The 18,753-nt window shown below is 44.1% G+C and overlaps 1 protein-coding gene across 6 annotated transcripts in view; it reads right to left on the bottom strand.

The window, feature by feature from the left end:
• LOC112248776 (elongation of very long chain fatty acids protein 7) overlaps positions 1-18,753 on the bottom strand; it is a 43,792-nt gene that overhangs the window by 23,988 nt on the left and 1,051 nt on the right. Inside the window, exons 1-4 of one of the 6 annotated variants that reach the window (XM_024418084.2) lie at positions 14,711-15,175; positions 12,181-12,262; positions 11,735-11,829; positions 11,045-11,113 (exon numbers count right to left, since the gene is read on the bottom strand). In XM_024418084.2, the coding sequence (XP_024273852.1) occupies positions 11,045-11,064 (20 nt within the window). In that variant the 5' untranslated portion in view covers positions 11,065-11,113; positions 11,735-11,829; positions 12,181-12,262; positions 14,711-15,175. Of the gene's footprint in view, positions 1-11,044; positions 11,830-12,180; positions 13,045-14,710; positions 15,176-18,753 lie in introns of those variants that run through there. The other 5 variants (XM_024418085.2, XM_042320728.1, XM_024418088.2 and 2 more) reach the window with 5 other exon arrangements.

The following is an 18,753-nucleotide window of genomic DNA, read 5'->3' as shown; positions in this document are numbered from 1 at the left end:
AACCGAAACAGCCTATACTTGTGAAAACTAACAACGATAGGAACAAGGACACTAAGGACAATCACCCACGACAAACTCAAAGAATATGGCTGCCTAAATATGGTTCCCAATCAGAGACAACGATAAACACCTGCCTCTGATTGAGAACCACTCCAGACAGCCATAGACCTCGCTAGATAACCCCACTAGCTACAATCCCAATACATACACACCAAAACCCCAAGACAAAACACACCACAATACAAAAACCCCATGCCACACCCTGGCCTGACCCAATACATGAAGAAAAACACAAAATGCTTAGACCAGGGCGTGACAGAACCCCCCCCCCTAAGGTGCAGACTCCCGAACGCACCTCAAAACAATAGGGAGGGTCCGGGTGGGCGTCTGTCCATGGTGGCGGCTCCGGCGCGGGACGTGGAACCCACTCAGTCAATGTCTTAGTCCCCTCTCCTCGCGTCCCTGGATAGTCCACCCTCGCCGCCGACCATGGCCTAGTAGTCCTCACCCAGAAACCCACTGGAATGAGGAGCAGATCGGGACTGAAGGACAGCTCGGGACTGAGGGGAAGCTCGGGAGTGAGAGGAAGCTCGGCAGTGAGAAAAAGCTCGGCAGTGAGAGAAAGCTCAGCAGTGAGAGGAAGCTCGGCAGTGAGAGGAAGCTCGGCAGTGAGAGGAAGCTCGGCAGTGAGAGGAAGCTCGGGAGTGAGAGGAAGCTCGGGAGTGAGAGGAAGCTCAGGCAGGTAGGTAGATCTACCAGATCCTGGCTGGCTGGTGGTTTCAGCAGATCCTGGCTGACTGGCGGATCCTGGCCGACTGGCGGATCCCGGCCGACTGGCGGATCCCGGCCGACTGGCGGATCCCGGCCGACTGGGGGATCTGGAAGAGTCTGGCTGACTGGCGGATCTGGAAGAGTCTGGCTGACTGGCGGATCTGGAAGAGTCTGGCTGACTGGCAGATCTGGAAGAGTCTGGCTGACTGGCAGATCTGGAAGAGTCTGGCTGACTGGCAGATCTGGAAGAGTCTGGCTGACTGGCAGATCTGGAAGAGTCTGGCTGACTGGCAGATCCTTGCAGACTGGCAGCTCCTTGCAGACTGGCAGCTCCTTGCAGACTGGCAGCTCCTTGCAGACTGACAGCTCTGGCTGCTCCATGCAGGCTGGCAGCTCTGGCTGCTCCATGCAGACTGACAGCTCTGGCTGCTCCATGCAGGCTGGCAGCTCTGGCTGCTCCATGCAGACTGACAGCTCTGGCTGCTCCATGCAGACTGACAGCTCTGGCTGCTCTATGCAGACTGACAGCTCTGGCTGCTCCATGCCGGCTGGCAGCTCTGGCTTCTCCATGCAGGCTGGCAGCTCTGGCTGCTCCATGCAGGCTGGCAGCTCTGGCTGCTCCATGCAGGCTGGCAGCTCTGGCTGCTCCATGCAGGCTGGCAGCTCTGGCTGCTCCATGCAGGCTGGCAGCTCTGGCTGCGCTGAACAGGCGGGAGACTCCGGCAGCGCAGGAGAGGAGAGAGGCTCTGGCTGCGCTGAACAGGCGGGAGACTCCAGCAGCGCTGTAGAGGAGAAAGGCTCTGGCTGCGCTGAACAGGCGGGAGACTCCAGCAGCGCTGTAGAGGAGAAAGGCTCCGGCTGCGCTGAACAGACGGGAGACTCCGGCAGCGCAGGAGAGGAGAAAGGCTCCGGCAGCGCTGGAGAGGCGAGGCGCACTGTAGGCCTGATGTGTGGTGCTGGTACTGGTGGTACTGAACCGAGAACACGCACAGGAAGCCTGGTGCGGGGAGCTGCTAAGCTGACTCTCAGGCTTCCTTCCGAGTCGACGTGCTGCCTCCTCATAGCGGCGCCTCTCCGCTTTCGCCGCCTCCAGTTCTTCTTTGGGGCGGCGATATTCTCCAGGCTGAGCCCAGGGTCCTTCTCCATTTAGGATTTCCTCCCATGTCCAGAAATCCTTATAGCGCATCTCCTCTTTGGGCTGCTCCTGCCTGTTGACACGCTGCTTGGTCCATTGCTGGTGGGTGATTCTGTTACGGTTCTCTTGTGGTGAAGGAGAGTCGGACCAAAATTCAGCGTGTAGATTGCGATCCATGTTTAATGAACAACGTAAACACGAATTAACACAAACACTACAAAACAAAGAACGTAATGAACGAAACAAAAACCGAAACAGCCTATACTTGTGAAAACTAACAACGATAGGAACAAGGACACTAAGGACAATCACCCACGACAAACTCAAAGAATATGGCTGCCTTAATATGGTTCCCAATCAGAGACAACGATAAACACCTGCCTCTGATTGAGAACCACTCCAGACAGCCATAGACCTTGCTAGATAACCCCACTAGCTACAATCCCAATACATACACACCAAAACCCCAAGACAAAACACACCACAATACAAAAACCCCATGCCACACCCTGGCCTGACCCAATACATGAAGAAAAACACAAAATACTTAGACCAGGGCGTGACACCCACCACTGGTGTGCATAGACAAAGAGGTATATTTCCATGTCATCTGACCATAGAACCAGTTCTAATCCAAGTGCCATTGAGTTTATCAAACTCCAGGCTGTGCTATGGTCAGATGACATAAAAATGGAGCTCTTTGGCCACAAGAAAAAGTAAGCTTACAGTGCATTCAGAAAGTATTCAGATCCCTTGACTTTTTCCACATTATGTTACATTACAGGCTTATTCTAAAATGGATTAAATACATTTCCTCATCAATCTACACACAATACCCCATAATGACAACAGTTTTCAAGAAATGTATAAAAAAAACAAAAAAAACAGATAACTTATTTACATAAGTATTCAAACCCTTTGCTATGAGACTCGAAATTGAGCTCCGGTGCATCCTGTTTCCATTGACCATCCTTGAGATGTTTCTACAACTTGATTGGACATGATTTGGAAAGGCACAAAACTGTCTATATAAGGTCCCATAGTTGACAGTGCATGTCAGAGCAAAAACCAAGCCATGAGGTCGAAGGAATTGTCTTGTAGAGCTCCGAGACAGGATTGTGTTGAGGCACAGGGTACCAAAAAATGTCTGCAGCATTGAAGGTTCCCAAGAACACCGTGGTCTCCATCATTCTTAAATGGAAGAAGTTTGGAAGCACCGTGACTCTTCCAAGAGCTGGTCGCCCTGCCAAACTGAGCAATTGGGGGAGACAGGCCTTGGTCAGGGAGGTGACCAAGAACCTGATGGTCACTCTGAAAAGGCCCCAGACTTCTTCTGTGGAGATGGGAGAACCTTCCAGAAGGACAACCATCTTTGCAGCACTTTATGGTATAGTGGCCAGATGGAAGCCACTCACCAGTAAAAGGCACATGACATTCCGCTTGGAGTTTGCCAAAAAGCACCTAAAGGACTCTCCGACTATGAGAAACAAGATTCTCCGGTCTAATGAAACCAAGATTGAACTATTTGGCCTGAAGAATGGTGGTGGTGGCAGCATCATGTTGTGGGGATGTTTTTCAGCAGCAGGGACTGGGAGACAAGTCAGGATCGAGGCAAAGATGAACGGAGCAAAGTACAGAAAGATCCTAGATGAAAACCTGTGCCAGAGAGCTCAGGACCTCAGACTGGGGTGAAGGTTCACCTCCTAACAGGACAACGACCCTAAGCACACAGCCAAGATGACACCGGAGCAGCTTCGGGACAAGTCTCTGAATGTCCTTGAGTGGCCCAACCAGAGCCCGGACTTGAACACAATCGAACATCTCTGGAGAGACCTGAAAATAGCTGTGCAGCGACACTCTCCTCATCCAACCTTACAGAGCTTGAGAGGTTCTGCAGAAAATAATGGGAGGAACTTCCCAAATACATGTGTGCCAAGTTTGTTGCTTCATACCCAAGAAGCCTCGAGGCTGTAATCGTTGCCAAAGGTGCTTCAACAAAGTACTGAGTAAAGGGTCTGAAAACGTATGTAAATGTGATATTTCCATTTATTTTATTTTTTGTTAATACATTTGCAAAAATGTATAACTTGTTTTTGCTTTGTCATTATGGGGTATTGTGTGTAGATTGATGAGAAGAAAAAAAATATTGAATCCATTTTAGAACAAGGCTGTAACAAAATGTGGGAAAAGTCAAGGGGTCTGAATACTTTCCGAATGCACCGTATGCAGAAAAGTACCTCATGTTAGAATTTGGTCCTAAATTAGCCAAGGTAGTCAAGTGGAAAGAAACATGTTGAGGAAGTATCCTGTCACTCAAGTGTTCATGGCAGGAGGAAGTCAAAAGGTATTACAGCAGTGTCTACCTTTATGAAACAGTAGACTCAAAACAATGACAATCTTTATCCAGGGAGAGAACAATGGAAACAAACAATAGAAGTTCAAACCTGCCAATCATTTGAGGTGGTGTAAGTGACATTAGCCTACTTCAACTAAAAAAGATAAGAAGCAAAAAATTAATTCCAGAACTGTGTGTTCTTTCTAATGAAAAAAATAACTCTGACAAGTTGCGCTGCCACATTCTTACAACTTACATTTTTATTGAATTTAACCTTTCTTTTGACAGGGAGTCCTGCTGAAACCAAGGTCTGTTTTACAAATGAGCCCTGTAATTACAAAAATATACACATCCAATACAATATGAAACAGTACAATAAGTACGGCATTAGGTGGGTAGACTAACAACATAACTAGTATTTCCTCTGATTAACATTAGTGGAAGGCTACAGTGTTCCTTGCCATGTCAGATTGTCTGTGCCGACTATATACCATAAACTGACAAGGCGTCAGCTATCTACTGATAGCATTGTCAGGATCCTGATAATGTGGGCAGAATATGTGGCCAGGGTTGTATTCATTTGGAACCAAACGGAAGCAAACTGGTCGAAACAGGAAGGGACCTACTGGGTTTTCCATCGCAAAAATGTTTGCTATGGTTCGCTAGAATGGGCACTAATGAATACGATCCAGGTCTCAGAGACCTTGGTTCATCTTAGGAACAATATGACTGCACATGAGCCGATTTACATGAACATGCATAAGGTATTGATAATGAATGAACATAATATTGATATGCTGATAACACTGTAAATTCTTAGTGCCTTCAGAAAATATTCTCACCCCTTGACTTTTTCCACATTTTGTTGTGTTATAGCCTGAATTGAAAATGGATTTTATTTGTCACTGGCTTATACACAATACCCCATAATGTCAAAGTGGAATTATGTTTTTTACATTTTTACAAGTGAATTACAAATGAAAAGCTGAAATGTCTAAATTAAGCAGTGACTGAACTGAGAGAAAAAACATGCAGGGTATTCTACACCATTAATAAACACATTCTAGTTTAAATGCCTATTAAAATGCATCTAAAACGATCTGAATGTATCATTGGACCAATTGCTTTTTATGGCGGCGAGGTATTGGGTCCACTTGCGAAACAAGATTTCATACAATGGGACAAACACCCCATTTGAAACCCTGCATGCGGAGTTATGCAAGATTCTCCTACATGTCCAGAGTAACACAAAGAACAATACAGGTTTCCACGACCTCTCTGATGAGAATAGGCTACCCATCCTGTTGGGGGAGTGGGGGAGGATGTAGAGAGCTGTGGGGTTGGCAGCGCACAACATTGCTGCCTGCCATAAAATGAGGGACGGGAGTAGCAACGTTTCCATGTGACTTGTCCAGTGATGTTTTTGTTGACATTTGGATAGTTGACATAGAAAATAGATGTGACAATTGTCCGCTAAGGTGCTTTTCCTTTGAACTGTTGTGTGGCTATAAAAACAGCTGGAGGTAATGACGTCAAACCACCCCAACGACTTTCTTGTAAAAAATAGTGGTCGAAGTGTTTCCATTATCCATTTAGGGAAATTGCGCATTAATACATTTCCCGACATCCTGTATACCCTCCCACCTATCTGTTTCTCGTCTCAGGTAACTTGCAGAAGCCAGAATGGATAGAATGTAAGAATGTACTTTTTGCCATTTTCAAAAAATTCTCACGTGCCAACGTATCGCCACGGCCAGTGCCATGGTGAAACTTGCACAGCTGTCGATATGAAATAATTGGACGGGGAAACTTGCATCCAGCCAACCAGAAAGCAAGGCGAAGCAATTCAGGCATTCTTGAAAGTCAGGACAATCCTTGTCCTGCAAAGAAACATTTATTTTTACAGTTAAAACATTTATTTAGCAAGCTTGGCATCACGTGCCCCGCCCCGCGTACCTTTTAATTATTCGGCAATCATCATTTATTTGAAGAAAAAACAAACACCGTTTCCATCAACATTGCCACAATACAGAGAGTTACACACAAAAGAAAATCCACCCGTCGAACAAATAAACAATGTCGAGCTTTAGAAAATGTGACATTGTTTTTGTCGTTTTAAACCTGGGTCAATGGAAACCTGCCTAGTGACAGACCAACCAAGTCTTACCTACTTATTTATTTTCTTATTGATTTAAATTTTTAATATAACCCCATCCCCCCCAAACCCTTGATTATTGTTGTTACTGGTGATCCTGTCTGTGACAATATTTATTACCTTTAAGGATGTTGATATAATCCCATAACAGTCGCGCTGGATAAGAGCGTCTGCTAAATTACACTTTTTAAAATATATTGTTAATGAATCATTCCATTTGCAATAGGTACATTACGCCAATAAAGAAAATGTTACAAACACCGAATTGAGACTGCATGCAGAATTAGGCCAATAACCGTTAATTTTAAAAATCCAGAAAAGAGCCGGTAAATTCTACAACCACCGAAAAGGAAGCGATTCCCAAACCTTCCATAACAAAGCCATCATCTACAGAGAGATGAACCTAGAGAAGTGTCCCCTAAGCAAGCTGGTCCTGGGACTCAGACCACACAGAGCCCTAGGGCAGCAACACAATTAGACCCAACCAAGTCATGAGAAAACAAAAAGATAATTACTTGACACATTGGAAAGAATTAACAAAAAAACAGAGCAAACTAGAATGCTAATTGGTCCTAAACAGAGAGTACACAGCTGCAGAATACCTGACCACTGTGACTGACCCAAAATTAAGGAAAGCTTTGACTATGTACAGACTCAGTGAGCATAGCCTTGCTATTGAGAGAGGCCGCTGCAGGCAGACCTGGCTCTTGAGAAGACAGGCTATGTGCACACTGCCCAGAAAATTAGTTGGAAACTGAGCTGCACTTCCGAACCTCCTGCCAAATGTATGGCCATATTAGAGAAACATACTTCTCTCCGATTACACAAACACACAAAGAATTCGAAAACAAATCAAATGTCGATAATCTCATATCTATTGGGTGAAATACCAGTGTGTAATCACAACAGCAAGATTTGTGACCAGTTGCCACAAGAAAAGGGCAACCAGTGAAGAACAAATAATTGTAAATACAACCCATATTTATTTTGATTTATTTTCCCATTTGTACATGAACTATTTGCACATCGTTACTCTATATATAGCCATACTATGACATTTGATATGTCTCTTCCTTTGGAACTGAGTGTAATGTTTTCTGTTCTTTTTATAATCTCTTTCACTTGCTATAGCAATGTAAACATGCCAAATAAAGCCTGTTGAATTGAGAGCGAGAGAGGAGATGTTATAGTTTTCTTCTGTTGAAAGAGAGGAGGACCAAAATGCAGCGTGGTTATTTATAAACATCTTTAATAAAGATGATAACGTGAACAATAAACATATACAAAACAAGAAACCGTGGAAAACCAAAAACAGTCCTAACTGGTGCAAAACACAGAGACAGGAACAATCACCCACGAAACACTCAAAGAATATGGCTGCCTAAATATGGTTCCCAATCAGAGACAACGATAAACACCTGCCTCTGATAGAGAACCACTCTAGGAAACCATAGACTTACCTAGACTACTTCACTAACCACAATCCCATTACCTACAAAAAAACCTAGACAAAACACACCACATAAATACCCATGTTACACCCTGGCCTGACAAAAATAATAAAGAAAACACAAAATACTAAGGCCAGGGCGTGACAGGAGAGAACCCTAAATCAACAGCTTTCTATTTCTCACCTATCCCTCAGGGGACATGTGACAGCACCCTCGGGCCCTATAGGGACATATAAAGGGCCCTTACATAAACGCCCCCTAACTGGTCTGCGGGTGAAGGTTCACATCACTGGGCATAAACAACGTACAGATGTAGGATCTTATTTTGATCACTCTTTTGTTGCTGAGAATTTTCCTGTACTACAGGAAATGCAAACTAGAGTAGTCAAGGTTTAAAAAGGCTTCTAAAGTTTGTAATTTCCACCTTAAAGTGTGAGTTGATTTGCCAGAACAACAAATGTAAATGAATTATAATCCACATAATTCACATTTCTTGTTGCTGTAGGATTATTTTCCTGCTGTAGCAAACTGGCTCAAATTAAGACGGCATCTGAGTTTGAGTTTATTTTTATTTTACTGGGACGGTGCACAATAATCAACGTTTCAGTAAAACTGCCGGTTTTAGCCAGCCGGCTAATTTTCCACTGCAGTCCCTGGGCAGGTTATTAAAAACAATTACAATAACAAAACAGACAATCTATGAGCAGTGAGCACACGCAGAGCAACATAAGACAAGCAAGGCAGAGCACAAAAAGCAACAAGACAAAATCCATAAAAGCAACAAAGTATTTCCACACCTCACAAGCTACAGACAACAGACAACATGGAAAGCAGCAATACACAACTAGGGATTATGTTCACAAGTCTGATTGGCCTTTAGCCAAGCCTTCATGTTTTTTGTGAACGTGTGATACGTGGTGCAGTTGTGTGTGTGTGTGTGTGTGTGTGTGTGTGTGTCTGATGGCAGTGTATTCCAAACATGGGATGCTCTCACAGAGAAAGAAGATTGACTAAAGGTGCTTTTCCTTATGGGAACTATACAGTCACCGAGTTACCTTTTTTTTTGAGTTACCTTTTTCACCTGCTTTTTAAAAGAGAAGTTGGAATCAAGTATGATGCCAAGGTACTTAAAATCAGATACCACCTGGAGGTTCTCCCCTGACACATATACATCTGGCTCAGTAGCATCTGTTGCCCTCTTTGTGAAGAACATGCAGACAGTTGTTTTTCACATTGAGATGCAAACATGAGTCACTGAGCCACTTTGTAACCTGGACCATTACAGTAGTGAGTTCTTGTGCAGCTTGTTGTTTGCTCTTTGCATGCACATATATCATTGTACCATCTGCATACATTTGAACTTCAGACCCAGTACAGACAGAAGGCAGATAATTTAATGTACATACTGAACAGGAGGGGCCCCAGTAATGATCCTTGGGGCATGCCCACATCGTAGCTAAGAGTGGGCGACAGCTCATTGCTCACTCTGACACACGGAGTTCTGCCTTCAAGGTATGATTTCATCCATCTCAAGGTATCGAGGGAAAAGTTGAACTTGGACAATTTTGTGATGATAACCTCATGGTTAACAGTATCAAAAACCTTCCTTAGGTCCAGAAACACAGCCCCAACAACACCCCCTTTGTCCATCTTGGACTTCACATTTTCCAGAAGAAAGCAGTTGGCTGTTTCTGTGGAGTGTTTTGCTCTGAAGCCAAACTGCATGGAGAGTAATGTGAAGGGGCTATTGTTGAGGTGGGCAATCAGTTGTTCTGCTACACACTTTTCAACAACCTTCGACACCACAGGTAGTATACTAATGGGCCTGTAGTTACTCACGTCAGCAGGGTCACCCGATTTAAAGATTGACATTATTAATGCGGACTTCCAGACCCTTGGAAACACCCCCTGACCAATAGATGTGTTGGTGATCTTAGTAATGGGGCCAATGAGTGACTCTGGGCTGGACTCTACCTTTCTTAAAAACTACAAACACATCTTTGGCTTTAGAGTTCTTTAGTGAGCTAATCACCTTGTTTCCCCTCTGAAGACCGGTTGAGTGTCATTCACTAGCACTGAGCCCAAGAAACAAGTGGAGGGGTTCTGTGTCAGTACCCTGACAGAGTCAACAAACTAGGAATTGAAGGCTATTGCTATTTCGACTGCATCCTGTGTTAGACTGTCATTCACTGTGATTTCTAGTCTTTTTGCAGTGTTACTATGCTCTTTCCCTGTTAACGTTTTTAGATTCTCCCAGATCAATTTAGAATTTCCCTTTGCTCACCAATTATGTTCATAAAAAAGTGTGCCTTTGCCTGTGATTTCTTTCATCACCTTATTTCTCAACATGGTAAACCTACGTCTGTCATGCTCTAATTTGGACTTTAGGGATGTTTTTACAGCATAATCTAGTTCTTTCATCAGTTTCCAGATTTCTCCATTTAGCCAAGGAAGAGTGCTCTTTTGGCCAGGTTTGGATTTTCTTTAGGAAGCCATTTATTGTAGTCTGGATTGTGGATAGAAAACCTGACTATCTGCTTCCACATCTGTATCGGACAAGAGATCATTCCATTAATTGCGGTTTTCAAAATAATTTTGTTCACTCTTAGGTATTCTGAGTTGATCAGGCTTTCTAACAGTAGAGGTTAAACCTGTTCTGTAACACTACAACCACCACAATGCCACATAGTCCCTTCAATTTTCCAGCTCTAGTGCCTCAAATTTCCTGAAAATAGCCCTCCATATTAAAAAAGAACATCACTCCATACATTTCCAAAGACAGTGTCCTTCACTGTCCAATTGCCCATGTTATCAGGAGCAGTTCAAGCATGGCCAGATGTTTTTTGAATCACTTACAGCCCAAAGGGACAGTGATATGATCCCAATGGCTTAATTAGCTGATCTAATTTGGCGTAAACCAGGTGGGTATCCTGCCTGCCTGAGCTGTGTTGGCACTCCCTGGGAATAGAGGCTAGTTCCCAGGCAATGCCACGGTCTCTTGGTGTGCCCGAGGGAGGTACATGTATCTAAAGGCGTGACACGGAGGTTGTTGTTGTATCACTTCAGATGTGGTGTTAATTGGCCTACCTGGCTGTAGCTAAAATGTGCTCATATCTTGGCGACCACCGGACAGATAGGACCTACACCTCTGTGACCTGAGGTGTGTGTGTGTGTGTGTGTGTGTGTGTCACACTCACCCTGCAGAACCTAGACGCATGAGCCAGACTTCAGGTCACAGAACTGTACTTTCTGGTCTTTGGTACCCACTGAGAACACACAGATCAAGGGATTCATTGAGAGGCTACATACATGACTAAGACAAAGGAAAAACATCTTTACTTCCACTTTGTGTGTAAATGCTTTGTGACTGAGAGGAGAAACTGGAGGTCCCGGTTTTCTCAGATGAGACAGGAATGTAGCTATATAAGAGCGCACTTATGCCAGCCATTGATATACATGAGCTCACAACACAGGTCACTATTCACACAGAGGGTGTGAGCATTCAGGGAGCAAGATAATTGACAGGGATAGACACAAGATAACCAGGTTTGAGTCCATTTGTTTCAAACCCGGCAGAAATAAAATGATAATTCTGGTCCAAATAGCACCAGGGGGGTGGGCGGACAAAGGGAGAGTCAGTGACCTTAACATGGAGAAAGTGAGTGAAAAACACACACGCACACAGAGACAGCGAGAGACCCTTTGAAATGCATTGAGAAAGAGAGCAGTGTGGGTGTTAAACAAGTGATTTGGCAGGTATGTACAACCAGTCTGTCCTGCTCTGTCAGCAGGGGGGCACCGCCTGGATTCCTATCATGTCTATCCAAACTGTTCCGGAGTCATTTCCAACTCCTGAGACCCCAAGGGCATACACTTTATTAACCCACCACACCGCAGTTTCACAATCAGCCGTCATGCGAACAGCTTTCACAATCCGTGGAGATAATCATTGCTGCAGGCCTTGCATCAGAACAGAGGTATGCTGTGGGTTGAGCAAAGCAAAAGGGGCAAAGGAATACCTTGTTTACAGAATGGACTGCCTGGAGAGTAGAGACAATGTTCATTCTTAGATTATGTCAGTAAGACAGACTGTTCCTTGTAGCGTCAGCTGTGTTCTTTGTGTCAGTTGTCTAGTTGTGTCCATTATTTTCTCTAGGTTTTTATTTTATGCACTTTGAGATGATTCTGTATAATGAAAAGAGCTTTACAAATGTAATCACTGATTATTATAGACAGTAAATTATATTTTAAGCGCACAAACATACTATTATTGGTCTGATTGGTCAAAAAGATCAGAATTGGGCTGCGTAAACGCAGCCACACACACACACACCTGCAATGAGGCTGTGTTTCCTGGAGATGGGGGACATGTGGTGGCAGTAGACTTTCCCTTCAAACTGGAACACTTCATTGGGCTACAGACACACAGGAAGGAGAAAGAACTATCAGCTTTAGTTCACCCTGAACATAAACCTGATATCTATGTGCTGTAGAGAGACAACAATACTGTTCAGTCAGTCGGTCAGCATGACAGGAAAGAACACTGCCGTGACTGACACAATGGGACCAGGAGACAGAAATGAAGAATGTGGCTGTGAGAGAGATGGAGGGGAGGAATGGAGGAGAGCAGAGAAGGACATGGCAGTGTGGGAGAACTAAGCACGGCAGTGGACTAAGAGGCTGGAGGAAGGCGGCAGAGCGACAGTTACAATGCAAATCCATCTGCAAACACAAGTGCCCGCTCTGGTGCCTTGGCTGCCACTGTGTGCCAATACTAGCAAGGGCTGACCCAATGGGGACACACAGAGGGGGCTCTGTGTCAACACACTCAGTCACATACACTTATCTCTTAACCTTTCATGGGCTCTGAAAATGTCAGTTTAATATAAATGAGATACAATGCTGATGCTTATCCAGGACATAGCTAACCAACCCATACATACTGTAGCTAGCTAGACCTTTTCTATTATACACGGCACTTCTTAGCTGCTTAAGTGTGGTGCGGGTACTGGATACTGATTCCTGGATCTGAATTCCTGTGTGTGCGCCTGTGTGTGTGTATGTTTTACTGTCCTTTAGCTGACCCTTTGAGGTAACCATGGAACCAGTGTAACTCTAGCTCAGCATAGAGCACACCATATGAGGCAGAGCGAGAGAGAATGAGACCGAAAGAAAGTGAGAGACAAAGGATGTATGTGAGAGAAAAACAACGTAAGAGAGAGAGTGAGAAACAAAGAGTGAAAGAGTATGTACAGTGGGGAGAACAAGTATTTGATACACTGCCGATTTTGCAGATTTTCCTACTTACAAAGCCGGTAGAGGTCTGTATTTTTTATCATAGGTACACTTCAACTGTGAAAGACGGAATCTAAAACAAAAATCCAGAAAATCACATTGTAGGATTTTTAAGTAATTCATGTGCATTTTATTGCATGACATAAGTATTTGATCACCTACCAACCAGTATGAATACCTTACAGACCTGTTAGTTTTTCTTTAAGAAGCTCTCCTGTTCTCCACTCATTACCTGTATTAACTGCACCTGTTTGAACTCGTTACCTGTATAAAAGACACCTGTCCACACACTCAATCAAACAGACTCCAACCTCTCCACAATGGTCAAGACCAGAGAGCTGTGTAAGGACATCAGGGATAAAATGGTAGACCTGCACAAGGCTGGGATGGGCTACAAGACAATAGGCAAGCAGCTTGGTGAGAAGGCAACAACTGTTGGCGCAATTATTAGAAGATGGAAGAAGTTCAAGGTGACGGTCAATCACCCTCGGTCTGGGGCTCCATGCAAGATCTCACCTCGTGGGGCATCAATGATCATGAGGAAGGTGAGGGATCAGGCCAGAACTACACGGCAGGACCTGGTCAATGACCTGAAGAGAGCTAGGAGCACAGTCTCAAAGAAAACCATTAGTAACACACTACGCCGTCATGGATTAAAATCCTGCAGCGCATGCAAGGTCCCCCTGCTCAAGCCAGCGCATGTCCAGGCCCGTCTGAAGTTTGCCAATGACCATCTGGATGATCCAGAGGAGGAATGGGAGAAGGTAATGTGGTCTGATGAGACAAAAATATAGCTTTTTGGTCTAAACTCCACTCGCCGTGTTTGGAGGAAGAAGAAGGATGAGTACAACCCCAAGAACACCATCCCAACTGTGAAGCATGGAGGTGGAAACAACATTCTTTGGGGATGCTTTTCTGCAAAGGGGACAGGACGACTGCACCGTATTGAGGGGAGGATGGATGGGGCCATGCATCGCGAGATCTTGGCCAACAACCTCCTTCCCTCAGTAAGAGCATTGAAGATGGGTCGTGGCTGGGTCTTCCAGCATGACAACGACCCGAAACACACAGCCAGGGCAACTAAGGAGTGGCTCCGTAAGAAGCATCTCAAGGTCCTGGAGTGGCCTAGCCAGTCTCCAGACCTGAACCCAATAGAAAATCTTTGGAGGGAGCTGAAAGTCCGAATTGCCCAGTGACAGTCCCGAAACCTGAAGGATCTGGAGAAGGTCTGTATGGAGGAGTGGGCCAAAATCCTTGCTGCAGTGTGTGCAAACCTGGTCAAGAACTACAGGAAACGTATGATCTCTGTAATTGCAAACACAGGTTTCTGTACCAAATATTAGGTTCTGCTTTTCTAATGTATCAAATACTTATGTCATGCAATAAAATGCAAATTAATTGCTTAAAAATCATACAATGTGATTTTCTGGATTTTAGTTTTAGATTCCGCCTCTCACAGTTGAAGTGTACCTATGATAAAAATGACAGTCCTCTACATGCTTTGTAAGTAGAAAAACCTGCAAAATCGGCAGTGTATCAAATACTTGTTCTCCCCACTGTAGGTATACCTTTTAGAGTCAGTGTCCCAGGCCTTCATGGTTTTGTCGAAGGAGCTGGACATAATTATTCCCGTGTCGTACGGGTACCACTGCACACTGAACCTGTGGACATACCGACTGGAACTGCAACACACATGCACAGTGACTATCTGAGCCTCTCTCTCACGCAAAACACGCACAGTGACCATCTGAGCAGCTCTCTCTCACACACTCGCTCTCACACACTTTCTCTCACACACACTCGCTTTCTCTCACACACTTTCTATCACACACTCGCCCTCTATCTCTTATACTCTCTCACACACTCTCTCTCAAACCGCATTTGTAACACTACAGGCTCTAGTTTGATCTAATCTTGACTATTGCCCAATGATATGGTCAAGTGCTGAGCAGCAGTCTTGCCCTTCAATGTACACATTGGGCTAATGTCAACAGTATGTACAGTACCCGTCAAAAGTTTGGACACACCTACTCATTCAAGGGTTTTTCTTAATTTAAAAAAAAAAAATTCTACATTGTAGAATAATAGTGAATACAAACTATGAACAGCTTTGCACACTCTTAACTAGCTTAATGAGGAACGCTTTTCCAACAGTCTTGAAGGAGTTCCCACATACAGTGGGGCAAAAAAGTATTTAGTCAGTCACCAATTGTGCAAGTTCTCCCACTTAAAAAGATGAGAGAGGCCTGTAATTTTCATCATAGGTACACTTCAACGATGACAGACAAAATGAGGAAAAAAATCCAGAAAATCACATTGTAGGATTTGTAATGAATTTATTTGCAAATTATGGTGGAAAATAAGTATTTGGTCACCTACAAACAAGCAAGATTTCTGGCTCTCACAGACCTGTAACTTCTTCTTTAAGAGGCTCCTCTGTCCTCCATTCGTTACCTGTATTAATGTCACCTGTTTGAACTTGTTATCAGTATAAAAGACACCTGTCCACAACCTCAAACAGTCACACTCCAAACTCCACTATGGCCAAGACCAAAGAGCTGTCAAAGGACACCAGAAACAAAATTGTAGACCTGCACCAGGCTGGGAAGACTGAATCTGCAATAGGTAAGCAGCTTGGTTTGAAGAAATCAACTGTGGGAGCAATTATTAGGAAATGGTAGACATACAAGATCACTGATAATCTCCCTCGATCTGGGGCTCTACGCAAGATCTCACCCCGTGGGGTCAAAATGATCACAAGAACGGTGAGCAAAAATCCCAGAACCACACGGGGGGACCTAGTGAATGACCTGCAGAGAGCTGGGACCAAAGTAACAAAGCCTACCATCAGTAACACACTACGCCGCCAGGGACTCAAATCCTGCAGTGCCAGACGTGTCCCCCTGCTTAAGCCAGTACATGTCCAGGCCCGTCTGAAGTTTGCTAGAGAGCATTTGGTTGAGCCAGAAGAAGATTGGGAGAATGTCATATGGTCAGATGAAACCAAAATAGAACTTTTTGGTAAAAACTCAACTCGTCGTGTTTGGAGCACAAAGAATGCTGAGTTGCATCCAAAGAACACCATACCTACTGTGAAGCATGGGGGTGGAAACATCATGCTTTGGGGCTGTTTTTCTGCAAAGGGACCAGGACGACTGATCCGTGTAAAGGAAAGAATGAATGAGGCCATGTATCGTGAGATTTTGAGTGAAAACCTCCTTCCATCAGCAAGGGCATTGAAGATGAAACATGGCTGGGTCTTTCAGCATGACAATGATCCCAAACACACCGCCCGGGCAACAAAGGAGTGGCTTCGTAAGAAGCATTTCAAGGTCCTGGAGTGGCCTAGCCAGTCTCCAGATCTCAACCCCATAGAAAATCTTTGGAGGGAGTTGAAAGTCCTGGTTGCCCAGCAACAGCCCCAAAACATCACTGCTCTAGAGGAGATCTGCATGGAGGAATGGGCCAAAATACCAGCAACAGTGTGTGAAAACCTTGTGAAGACTTACAGAAAACGTTTGACCTCTGTCATTGCCAACAAAGGGTATATAACAAAGTATTGAGATAAACTTTTGTTATTGACTTATTTTCCACCATAATTTGCAAATAAATTCATTAAAAATCCTACAATGTGATTTTCTGGATTTTTTTCTCTCATTTTGTCTTTCATAGTTGAAGTGTACCTATGATGAAAATTACAGGCCTCTCTCATCTTTTAAGTGGGAGCACTTGCACAATTGGTGGCTGACTAAATACTTTTTTTTGCCCCACTGTATGCTGAGCACTTGTTGGCTGCTTTTCCTTCACTCTGCGGTCCAACTCATCCCAAACCAACTCAATTGGGTTGAGGTTGGGTGATTGTGGAGGCCAGGTCATCTGATGCAGCACTCCATCACTCTCCTTCGTCAAATAGCCCTTACACAGCCTGGAGGTGTGCTTTGGGTCATTGTCCTGTTGAAAAACAAATGATAGTCCCACTAAGAACAAACCATATGGGATGGTGTATCGCTGCAGAATGCTGTGTTAGCCATGCTGGTTAAGTATGCCTTTGAATTCTAAATAAATCACTGACAGTGTCACCAGAAAAGCACCCCCACACAATCACACCTCCTCCTCCATGCTTCATGGTGGGAACCACACATGCGGCGATCATCCATTCACCTACTCTACATCTCACAAAGACACAGTGGTTGGAACCATAAATCTTAAATTTGGACTCATCAGAACAAAGAACAGATTTCCACCGGTCTAATGTCCATTGCTCGTGTTTCTTGACCCAAGCAAGTCTCTTCTTTTTGGTGTCCTTTGGTAGTGTTTTCTTTGCAGCAATTTGACCATTAAGGCCTGATTCACACAGTCTCCTCTGAATAGTTGATTTTGAGATGTCTGTTACTTGAACCCTGTGAAGCATTTATTTGGGCTGCAATCTGAGGTACAGTTAACTCTAATGAATGTATCACCTGCAGCAGAGGTAACTCTGGGTCTTACTGTCCTGTGGCGGTCCTCATGAGAGCCAGATTCATCATAGCGCTTGATGGTTTTTTGCGACTGCACTTGAAGAAACTTTCAAAGTTCTTGACATTTTCCGCATTGACTGACCTTCATGTCTTCAAGTAATAATGGACTGTCGTTTCTCTTTGTTTATTTGAGCTGGACTTGGTCTTTTACCAAATAGGGCTATCTTCTGTATATCAGCCCTACCATGTCACAACACAACTGATTGGCTCAAACAAATTAACTTTTAACAAGACACACCTGTTAATTGAAATGCATTCCAGGTGACTACCTCATGAAGCTGGTTGAGAGAATTCCAAGAGAGTGCAAAGCTGTCAAGGCAAAGGGTGGCTACTTTGAAAAATCTTAAATATAAAATATATTTTGATTTGATTTGTTTGACACTTTTGTAGTTACATGATTCCATATGTGTAATTTCATAGTTTTGATGTCTTCACTATTATTCTACAATGTAGAAAATATTAAAAAATAAAGAAAAACCCTTGAATGTGTAGGTGTGTCAACTTTTGACTGGCACCCCTCAATCTACACACAATACCCCATAATGACAATACAAAAACAGGTTTTAGAAATTTGTACAAATTGATTAAAAAAATAAGTATTCAGACCCTTTACTCAGTACTTTGTTGAAGCACCTTTGGCGGTGATTACAGCCTTGAGTCTTCTTGGGTATGAAGCTATATGAAGCTATGTGCTTGGCACATCTGTATTTGGGGAGTTTCTTCCATTCTTCTCTGCAGATCCTCTTAAGCTCTGCCAGGTTGGATGGGGAGCGTCACTGCACAGCTATTTTCAGGTCTCTCCAGAGAAGTTCGACCGGGTTCAAGTCTGGGCCTTATCAAGGACATTCAGAGACTTGTCCCAAAGCCACTCCTGTGTTATCTTGGCTATGTGCTCTCCAGAGAAGTTCGACCGGGTTCAAAATGATGGAGGCCACTGTGTTCTTGGGGACCTTCAATGTTGCATACATTTTCTGGTATCCTTCCCCAGATCTGTGCCTTGACACAATCCTGTCTCAAAGCTCTATGGACAAATCTTTTGAACTCACGGCTTGGTTTTTGCTCAGACATGCACTGTCAAATACACACACTACTGC

This window comes from Oncorhynchus tshawytscha, linkage group LG04 (assembly GCF_018296145.1).
Source record: "Oncorhynchus tshawytscha isolate Ot180627B linkage group LG04, Otsh_v2.0, whole genome shotgun sequence".
Lineage (NCBI taxonomy): Eukaryota > Metazoa > Chordata > Actinopteri > Salmoniformes > Salmonidae > Oncorhynchus > Oncorhynchus tshawytscha.
Note: the sequence above shows the minus strand (reverse complement) of the source record. Positions and strands in the feature narration are given on the sequence as shown.